The 10,558-nt window shown below is 45.3% G+C and overlaps 1 protein-coding gene across 1 annotated transcript; it reads left to right on the top strand.

The window, feature by feature from the left end:
• Nucleotides 1-18: 18 nt before the first annotated feature.
• On the top strand, nucleotides 19-9,086 carry AGTRAP (angiotensin II receptor-associated protein). The gene is made up of 6 exons (XM_014941345.1): nucleotides 19-264; nucleotides 4,878-4,912; nucleotides 5,136-5,247; nucleotides 5,860-6,058; nucleotides 6,261-6,299; nucleotides 8,211-9,086. The coding sequence occupies exons 1-6, from the start codon at nucleotides 19-21 to the stop codon at nucleotides 8,315-8,317; spliced, it is 738 nt and encodes a 245-aa protein (XP_014796831.1). The 3' UTR covers nucleotides 8,318-9,086.
• Nucleotides 9,087-10,558: the final 1,472 nt, after the last annotated feature.

The raw sequence follows: 10,558 nt of genomic DNA on the forward strand, positions 1-10,558 counted from the left end.
CTCGGGGCAGGCGGCGGGATGGCGGCCCGGGAGCCGGCGCTGGGCCCGGCCCGCCCGCTCCCCTCGCACGGCCGGCGGCTCTGCCCCTGGGCTAGGAGCCGGCCGAGGGCCTGGTCAGGAGATGCGGAGGTGTCCCAGGAGGAGAGACTGGCGTTTCTAAACCTTTTTAATGGGCAGACGTTGCAAAAGGTTTTGGTCATTAAGACGGGCAGGGAGCGAGTCCCCGGTTCTCTCGTCAGGGCAGCTGGGCCGGGCCATCCCCCGGTTGGTCACTGGTGTCCATGGAGGTTTCCAGCTCAGCTGACCTGAGCTAATCCAGGATAAACACTGCACAAGATCCTGAGGAGGCAAAGTTTTTGCTTGTCAGGCAAAATAGTTTAGAAAGATGATCCCGCTTACTTTGGATTTATCATCTAGGAGATAACTGAAATTGTTTCTCTGTTGGGGGGGTGGGAGCGGGCTTCAGTTGGGGACAATTTGAAAATTTCAGTGAATATCTGGTAACCAGAGAAATGGGAAATAAGGGACTTATCGAAGTTATGTTATCTTTTCACTTTGGAAGAAGCACATCCTTGGGGAGAAGCTGGAGGATGCTAAAATTACTTTTTTGATTTTGATGTTGGTGTTTGATATTGCAGCCTTCCCTGATAACAGACAGATGAATTTTTCCTCCTTTTTTTTGTCTTGTATTTTCAGAGCCTCGAGATTTCTAGTTGTGCGTGCCTTTTCTCAGCTTCACTACTTTTGTATCTTGTACGGGAAGTTTCAGCTGCTTTCTTTGGTAAAAACTTTGCCCGGAGAATGAAAGCACTGATCACATCAGTCTTTTTCTGCTATAGATTCATAAAGCTGTGAGCAGTGGCCCCAGAGCAGGCTGCCTTTGGGTTGGGTGGGAGAATAATACTATCTCAGCTATCGTTAAGGATTCAGCTTTGTACAGGAAGGTTTTCACGTGACTGCACTAAATAAAAGCTTGGCATTCATATAACCGTGTTTTCCCCTCTTACTAGTTCACCAAGAAAAGCAACTTCCCTTCTTAGAGGCAAGTAAGCAAATGGATTTTTCAAGGCTTGGCATGTGGATTATATTACATTCTGGAAGCTGATACTTTGCTCTGACAAGTTTGGACTATTGTGTGATTCCCAGGGCACTAGGAAGATTAAAAGATCTTGTCTTCTGCTTTGTTTTTTAATGTGGTTTGATTTTTTTTTTCCTCCATGCTAAAAAAACAGTGAAAAATAAGGACATTTAATTAACAAGTTTGGCAACATGAAATACATGCTCCACCATGGGAGGTGGAGATAGGGGAACTGAAAAACACAGACTTCTTGAATGAATGAGTCACCATGACAACACAACTGAAATGTTGCCTCTCTCTGCTTTCAGACAACCATTCCCAAATCTCTTCCTAGATAAGAATGAGTTTGTCCTGGCCAAACTGTTTTCAGTATTAAGAAGTTCCTTGTCAAGCCTGCCGGTACTGCTCTGGGGAAGAGCTGGGGAAAAGGGAGTTAATAATTATACCTGCATCGTTGTATTTTGTTCCCGACTTAGGGCCTGTAAACAACACACACTATAGCTATTCATTGGCATGATCTGCTTACAGTTTCTGTGAGATTAAAAAAAGATGAGCTTCATGATAGAAGCAGCTCCAAGAAAACTGCGTGACTGAGCTGTGTTTGTGCCAGAACACAGCAATGTCTTAGCCTCGAGGTCTCTCTTTAAGCTACTTGCAGAGCTATAAAATTAATGTAGCAGGCTTTGCCCTACAGTGGATGAGGAACGTGCTTGTGAAACAGCATCTACTGCTCTAATATGTGGGAATAATAATGTGGGAAGCAGCATAGCCGTAGTTTTGCAGCGAACGCTTTGACACCTAGGATTATTGCACTAACTATGGAGAGCCTTGAAATACAAAGTTCGAGTTTGATTGAGCCTGGGAAATGCCCTACAATCCATGTGCCTGGACACACACGTTTTGTTCTTGGGCATTTTTAAATGCTAGGTCACAGAATAATTTAACTAAAGGGAGCCTCTGTGTGTCCTCTAGTCCAACTTGCTGCTCAAAGCAAAGCTAGCTTCAAAGTTAGATCAAATAGCTCAACTCAAAATTCAGCTGACTTTTAAAAATTTCTAAAAATCTCTAAGGATAGAACCACGCCAACCCCATTGGGTAGCCTGTTCCACTGCATAACCACTCTCATTAGTATCACTCTGTTATAATAATGAGGAACATCCTCACAGGTGGCTCACTCACAGGTGGCCACTGAGATCTCTATTTTGGTTAGTATATACTCAGGTGAATATGTCATTCACAGAGTAGGTGAACTCACTCTCAAAAAAAGAAAAAAGTAAAATACAAGGAGTTAGATACTACAATAAAATCATTGTAATTTGGAACTAAGTAATTTTTAACTTACTCAAAATTCAACTTTATGCTAGGCTTTGTGCTGAAACATGTTTAAAGGAGTGAGTTCTTGTTCCAAAGAGTTTCCCATGTAATAGGACCCAGGCAGACCCAGAATCTTTTTATACTTGACAACTAGTTCCATCACATGCTGGGATTTGTAGAGGAGCCAGGAATCCCCCCAAGCTCTCCCCAGTTTCCAGTGGGATGCTTTTCATACATGGTCATCCTTCTGCCCAGAAGGGATGGGGACAAAAGTCCCACTTTTCTTATTTTCTGCTCTCAGCACGAGTTCCAGTCTTAGGAGTTACTTTCTTAAATGAAGAAATGTATGCCTTTCTGAGGTACAGACTCAAGTCCTTGAACAGATGGAAAAAATTTAAATTCTTCTGTTGTCTCATCAGGAGACTGCAAATTACCTAATCTCACATAGTGACTGTAGCTTTAAAAAATGTTCTTCGTTAACACTATATTTTCTGTGTTAAAGCCTACCAAACCCATGAGTTTATTCCATAGCGCCCTGAAGAACTGTCAGGGAAGTTGGACTAATAACCAGGAAGGGAATGCCTTGTTTCTGTTTCAGCAGCCCCTCATACTATCAGCCCTACTTTACCTGACGACTAAGCTTGCTTCATAATTTAGTAACTGCAATATTGATCTCGACAGCTTTTATTAAAAAAAGCCAGCCTGCCTAATTATGTTAACTGGTGAGCCTTGAGGGGTCTTGTGGGTATGTAACATGCAATTAAATACTACCTAATTAAGAATTTCCCTGATGTTGTGATAGTCTCTTGAGTAAATGCTATTTGCATGTCTCCATTCTTATCCGAGAACATCTTGTATTTTACCGATTAGCAGTTTTTGCCTGATCTCCATGGTGCAATTTGGGAGAAGGGAAAGGGGGGGTAGTGGGGAAGCATTTTGTAGGCTTTCGTGAACAATTAAAAAAAAAATCATTAATAAAAATCTGTTTAAACAGCGTTTGAAGTTACGACAAAGTCTAGGCTACTCAGGGTGACTGCTCTGCAGATGTGTTAGGGTACTGCAGTGAAGCAAGAGCCCTGCCTTACCCTGAGACATCTCCAGTGTGGTACCCGGGCAGAGCAGTGGGACCCACAGCACACGCCTCACTCCCGTTGGTGTCCTGGCTGCTCTTCACTCATGTCACAGCTTCATTGGTTATTAACTCTCTTCTCGAGCAACTAGTTTTGTATTGAGTTAGAGCATGGATAGATGTCCTAAGTCAGTGAACATAGCAGGATGTCAGTAAATCTTAGTATTTTTTTTATTTCTTTTTTTTTTCTTTTCATTTTGTTGTTGTTGTTGTTGTTGTTTCTGTAGGAGTATGTAGGGAGAGTGTGCTTCAGAAGGCTTTTGGTGGTGGGTTGTTTGGTTCTGTTTTATTTTTTATATCGAGGTCAGTATAAATGCTAGTTGGAGCCTTTCTCACAGCTATAAAAAAGCAAGAGTGCCTGTTTCCCATGGATCCTCTGATATGTGCAAGGTTCAGCCTTTCTTTTATGAGGCTGCTGATAGAGCCTGTCTTCCATATTCTTGCTTTCACAAATGTGAAATGAGTGAAAATGAGCCATCTCCCTGTGCTGTTGGCCAGCAGGCCAGTGAGCAAAGCAAGCGAGTGCATGGATATAGGGATAGAAAAAGACTGAAGAGGTATATTCTTGTTCCCATTTGCTGTCTTAATAAACGTGTAGAGTATGTCTCCTTGGTTACATAAATGTCAAGTGCTGGTGAACAGAATCCTTGTGTCACTTGTTACAATAAGATGCTTTCTTCTTGGATCTGTCCCCTTGAGCACAAGGATCAGGATCATTAAGGACATTTGCAAAGTATGGAATCTGTGACAGCATTATCTTATTGCTACTTAGGGCACTGCAAGCAGAGCAAAGAGCTGCATACTATGGCAAGATCGGGTTCTCAGGTGCCTTCAGGTCTGTTAATATTGCAGTGAGGTTGAACCACTGCTCTGAGCAGACTGGCAGGAGGTAAAGAAAGGATTTACTGTGGAGTGGAGTGACATTGCTGGGCACTGCAGGCATGGCTTTCAATGGGCTTCTTGGTAGTGGGGCGCTAGATTGGTCATGTATAAACTGTGCTAGCGTAGCGTGAATCGGATTGCCTGGCTTTCTGTACAAACTCTTCTGGAGTTCCAAAATCAATAATCCATTTAGAAAAGACTAAGTGGGCCCTGAATCAACTGTCGACAGAGATGACAACAATAATGAATGACTACAGTGTAGCACCACAGGAAATACTCAGCAACAGAAGCAGAGAAAAATGGGTTTGTGTCTTCACTCTACCAGTTGCTACACCAGCTTTCTGCACTGGCTCCTGGGTTCAGAGCACTCTTCTACCCATCCCTTGGAAACAAGATGGTGTCATTTCACATTGATCCTTCCACAGTTCTCCCAACTTGCTGACCTGTCTTTCCTCTGTTTTTTTTTTTCCATAGGCCATCATTCTGGTACACTGGCTGCTCACAGTGTGGTAAGTGATTGGTGCCTGGCCTGGCCTGGGTGAGAAGAGGGTTTTCCTTCAAACTAGGGATGGGACATTCTTGGGGATCAGCACTCCTTGTTTGTGCCTGTCTGTGTGCAAAAAGATCCTAAATTTAAGTGAGATGTTTGTGTGGGAACAGGGATGAATGCTGACAAACTGTTGAAGGCTTATTGTGAATGTAGGCTGGGTTATTTTTTGTCTTATTTGACAGGGGATGCATGAATTACATTTTTCCAGGCTCCTATGCCTGGGGAAATTTCAGTGTCCTTGCAGTGGGGATCTGGGCCATTGTGCAGCGAGATTCCCTGGATGCCATCATGATGGTGAGTGTGAGGGCATTTGCCTCCACCAGGCTGCTCGGGGAGAGGGTGGAGGGCAGAGACAGCTTATTTGAGTCAGTGATGATTTTCAGCTGGTCCTAATACAGCAGTGAACAAGTCAAATTCCCTATTTGGTTTGGTTTGTTTGTTTGTTTTTAAGAAAGTGTATAAATCTATAAGCACTGTAAACCATGGTGAAAAGCATTCTCTGTCACTTATTTTGCTTTTCAGAGGTGAGACATACTTGATTCTTACTTTTTTTTACCTGCTGTTGTGACATGTAATGCCAGAGGAGGACTCAAAGTGTTGAATATGCTTGAGTTGGAGGGCTATTTCACCTTCTCTGAACATTAAAGAGATTGACAAACAAAAATAAACAATCCTGGAGCATATCATGAGAAGGTGTCTGACAGATGTGAAGAAAATGCATGAAGTACAAAACCATTCCTTTAGGAATCTCTTGTCTACCTGGGGCAGTGTTAAGGGTTAGCCATGTGTGATACTGGGGTGAAGGCATGATTAAGTGAACACAGATCTCTCGCAGGAAATAGAAGTTGTTGCTTCTAGTTGTTAATCCCTTATTGAGTTCCTGTCCCATTCTCTCTTTGTTTCCAGTTCCTGACTGGCCTGCTGCTCACAGTCCTCACAGACATCATTCACATCTCTGTCTTCTACCCTTCAAACAACTATCTCACTGATGTGAGGCGTTTCAGTATAGGCATGGCCATCTTCAGCCTCCTCCTTAAACCTGTGTCCTGCTATTTGGTGTATCGCATGTACCGGGAGCGTGGAGGAGAGTACACCTTTAACATAGGTAGGATGGTTCCTCTTCCTCGTCTGGTGTTAGGGACACTGCCTTGCACGTTGGACCCTTCAGTCTGAGCTCCATGCAGCTGGTTTCTCCCTTTTTCAGGGAGGGGGGTTGCACTCTCTCTCTTGCCCATGTCTGTTCTCCCATTTGTGGTTCTGGTGTGTCTTAGGCCTTAAATTTACATTCTTCCTCTCTTCCCTTGCAGACCTGGAGTCCTCATCTGACAGCCATTTTGCCCACAATGGTACTGAGAAGACTGTTGTCTCTCTTAGTGTAACTGAGAGGCTTTCCTCCTCCTGCATTGTGGGTGCTTGTTGGAAGCCTTTGGGTGTCCCTCTCTCTTTCCCAACCCCTTCCTTTCCTTCTGGGGGAAAGTAGAGGCAGCATCCCCTCTAGCTGGATTATGCATGAGAGGGAAGGAAGCTGTATTTCTAACTCCATGCTTTCTCTGGGCCTCACATGTCCTAGCTACCTTAATTGCTTTGGACCTCCATTTCCTCACCTGGAAAATGGGTCTGATGTTTACCTTGTGGGACTTTGCCTGGAGTCACTCATTTTTCTCCTGGTTGTACATGCTAATGGTAATGTGGCAGCCTTGCCAGAGAGGAGGGGCTGTGGCTGCATGGTCTGGGTCTCAGCTTCTTTGCCAAGCATGCCTGGTGCTAGTTCACCCAGGGCAGCTGCCAGCGATTGTTTGCTGTGTGGGAGTCCACCCTGGCAAGACCATCAGCCTGGCACAGTTATCTTCTTGCCATCCTAAAAAGGCCATGCAGGACAAAGGGTGTTATAACTGCATGACAGTCTTTGAAAACTGTCCTTTGTGCTGCTTTGGTGCTAGCAAAGAAGATAACGCTTCCTGTGAAAAGAGGTGGATACCTGCAGAGGAGGAGAGGCCATGGAAGGAAACCGTGGCAATATGTGCTGTTTGCATCTCTCTGCTAGTGGAAGGTGGATGTCTTCTCCATCAGCTCCTTGTGCAAATGCCAGACAGATCTATCTTAACTGGGTCAGAAGGCCTGTGACTCAACTGCAGTGCCTTGCTGTGGGCCATGTTTGTGCCAATTTTTACAAGCTGTTAACTGTGCTTGTAACTGCGATTTGACATTTGGATCCCATGGGAAGTGTAAAAGTTCATTTAGGAGTTCATCCCTTTGCTTGGAATTTGGGAGCACTCCTTTTCAGCTACACTATCCCAACACAGGCGTGACACTGTCTCAGAGTCTTCTCTCAGGCAGAGGTTGGAATTCAGACACTTTGTAGTTTCATAGCTTCTGCTGAACTGTCTTTCACAAGATTTTCAGTACAAACTGTATGCTGTTGTTTTGTAGAACATGGTTGACAGATTCCCTCTCCCATTTTTTTGCTATGTGGCATTTTCCTTTAGGACCTGACAGTGTTACATTTTTCCTGGTCTTTGTCTCATTTTCTTTCCACACAAAATCCTTATTTGTTGCTTGACAGCATCCTTGCTGCTTAGAATAAGCCTCTGATGTGGTTTGATACCCACCTTTGATTCAGATTGCTTTCTAACCATGGCAGATGCCCGCCCTATAGATAAAGAGCTGTCTGTGCACATTTTCTGTCTCCTTTCCCCACTCATGCCCTGGACAGTAACATGATTTTTGCACCATTCTTGTGGCACAAGCAAATTGTTCATAGTGTAATTGGGAGCCCTGCTGATTCAAATTTAGTGCCGTAGTGTGGCACACTTGAGGCATAGTTGCATTGTTGGGAAGAGTGGTTCATGGATGAATCATGCTCTTAAATCTGTGCCGTGGGCTAGCCAAGGTTCCTGCTGCTTCTGGTTTTGTCTGTTCATTTTTCCACTAGATTTCATAAAGTTATCTTGCTGCAATATGCTATTACAGGAGCCTGTTCTGCTCCTGTATAGTACTGCGGGTCTTGCTTTCTACACAGCCATGTGGCTACTAAGAGAGCAGTTCTCAGGGAATGAAGAGGCATGTTAAAATGCATCTCAGTTATTTTGCCTTTGATGGAAGGATGAGTTTTCTTACCTCCTGCGAGGATCACAGAACACAGGAGCTGATGGAGCAGCTAATGTGGTGTGTTCCTGTGCTGTTGGTTTCTTCTAGGGGATTTGGTTCTTGTGCTTTTGTTTTTTTTCCCAATCTTGTTCTCTTCCCTCTCCACTCAGGTGTCACCCGTGCGGGCCGGGATCGCAGCACCTATGAGCCAATTGATCAGCAGGATGCTCCTCCACAGTGGCCTGACTCAAGCAAGACAACCCAGCAGCCGTACTGATGCCCTCTCTGCACCAGAACAGACACTTCCCTCGCCCAGTCTCCCAGTCTAACCTTCCGCTCTTCCCATGTCCATTCCCATGGAGCAAGACCTGCTACTGAGCAAAGAGGAGATGATATGATTTTACATTTCTTTGCCTCCCTGAAGGTTAGGGAGATGGGTTCCTGCAGTAAGCCCAGAAGATCTCAGAGATGTCATCTTAAGCACTGTGACTCTCTGTAATCCCAGTACTCTCCTCCCTCCCCCTCTGTGTGAGTGGATGCACCTTCTGTGGTCTTCAAAATCTTGTCTTGTGCATCTTCTCTATTGTAAGGGAACCACTCAAAATATTCCTGGACAAGCTTCCTTTAAAATGGTTATGGACTGCCCTTAAACAATACAGTTTACCCTACTTTTATGCATATACATTTTCAGGAAACATCTGGGAGTTCCTGATGGCTGTTTTTGATGGTGTTACTTAAGATTTATGACCATAACTCCCTCTGCTAGCTGTGGTGGTTTGCACAAAGCTGGGGTTGGTATAAAATGCTCTTACTGGGCCAGGTGCTTGTGCTCCCAGTATCTAATTTTTGGGTTTTATTCACTGATGCTTTTATGCAAGTTGAATGTCCGTCAGGATACTTAAAATGGCTGTTGAATATAGGTTATACTCTGTGCCTTGAAATGTCCTTTTTCCTTCAGCTGCCTATCTTAACAGAACTTGAAATGTTATATTTTTTTCTAAGAAAACTATAAAATGAACACAGTTTTTCTGTGTTAGAAAGAGTTATGCTGGTCACCTATGTCTCATTTCAAAATGTGTTTTTGAGGGTTTAGGACGGTAGCCAGGCAGTCTGGGAGTGTTGTTATGGGGGAAGATCTACAGGGCTTTGATGGCTTTTAGTGTAAGCTTTACTCAGACGAGTAGAGCATATTGCTTGTAGATGTGTGGGTGGTGAAGGTGGGTTAGTAAAATGAGGATTGGGGAAAGGAAAAGATGGGTTTATTTACAGTGCAGTGGTGAGCTCTGTGGGGTGTGACAAACTATAAACTCTAATATTACACACACTAATCTGCCCTGCTGTAGCTTTCAGGGTAAAATCCTAAAAAAAAGCTGTTCAACAGGATTTTTTTTCAGAAGAAAAAGAGTATGTCAGCTTTGGCAGAATAAAAATACTAGTGCTAGGAAGACCTGTGAGAATCTGGGAGCTCAGGGGAGCAGAGCAAGGCAGGAGTTAAGCCCCGCTTACTGTGCCTCAAGAATACGTATTTTGGGCAGTAAATCAGAGAGGTGAGGATAAAACTGAGGCCCTTCTCCTGGCTTTCCGAGGAGGAGGAGGGTGTTTGTTTCAGCACAGCTTACAGCAAGCACCGTGGCGCTCTTGGATCCATACCTGGTTTAGCAGGGCCTGTGGGGATTCATGGGGCCTGTTGTGCTGGAGCAGGGCCTTGCTGATCTGGGCAGCCTGGCTTCACCGCGGGGCTCCTCCGGGCTTGTCAGCGGGGTCTCCTCAGCCAGATGGGGAACAGTGCAATCACAAAATGGCGGGGCTTGGAAGGGGCCTTCAGAGATCATCTCATCCGTGGGGGTGACCCAAAGCAGGGTCACCCAGAGCAGGTTGCACAGGAACACATCCAGGCAGGTTTTTAGTATCTCCAGAGAAGGAGACTCCGCAGGCTCTCCATGCAGCCTGTTCCAGTGCTCTGTCGCCCTCAAAGCAAAGAAGTTTTTCCTCATGTTCAGATGGAAATTCCTGTCTTCCAGTTTGCGACTGTTGCCCCTTGTCCTGTTGCTGGGCACCACTGAAAAGCAATACTCTGCTCAGGTGGGTTTGATTGCTTTGGTTTTTTTTGAAATCCTCAGGTGCTGATGTGGCAGGGGTTGGTTTGTTGGTTTGTTTTTTTTTTGGTGATGAGCTAATTAGCCACAACCTGGTTCAGGTGCCTCCCTCAGCAGCAGTGTCCCTCAGGCCAGCTGGCCCCAACGGACGGGGCTCTGCCCGCCCAGCCTCACACCTCATCATCAGGCCATTCTGGGCTCCCCCATGCTCTCTTGGAGATGGCCACAGGGCCCAGCACTGCTGACAGGAGCTGGGACATGGCATGTTTGGAGCTCCTCATGGGCGAGGAGGAAGACATTCCCCCTCTCCTGAGGCGAGTGGTGCCTCTCGCAGGTATCCCATCACCTCCCCTGGGTGAGCTGCCCTGGCCTGCTGGGCCCCACCTCATCAGGGCTGCCCTCAGGCCACTGCTTTAATTAGC

Source organism: Calidris pugnax, unplaced genomic scaffold (assembly GCF_001431845.1).
Source record: "Calidris pugnax isolate Ruff unplaced genomic scaffold, ASM143184v1 scaffold82, whole genome shotgun sequence".
Classification (NCBI taxonomy): Eukaryota; Metazoa; Chordata; class Aves; order Charadriiformes; family Scolopacidae; genus Calidris; species Calidris pugnax.

Excerpts from the sequence above, each read along its gene's own strand:
- AGTRAP (XM_014941345.1), top strand. The coding sequence starts at position 19 with ATGGCGGCCCGGGAGCCGGCGCTGGGCCCGGCCCGCCCGCTCCCCTCG. Across the intron at positions 265-4,877 it reads CTGGGCCGGGCCATCCCCCG|GCCATCATTCTGGTACACTG; the intron begins GTTGGTCACTGG and ends TTTTTTCCATAG. Across the intron at positions 4,913-5,135 it reads CACTGGCTGCTCACAGTGTG|GGGATGCATGAATTACATTT; the intron begins GTAAGTGATTGG and ends CTTATTTGACAG.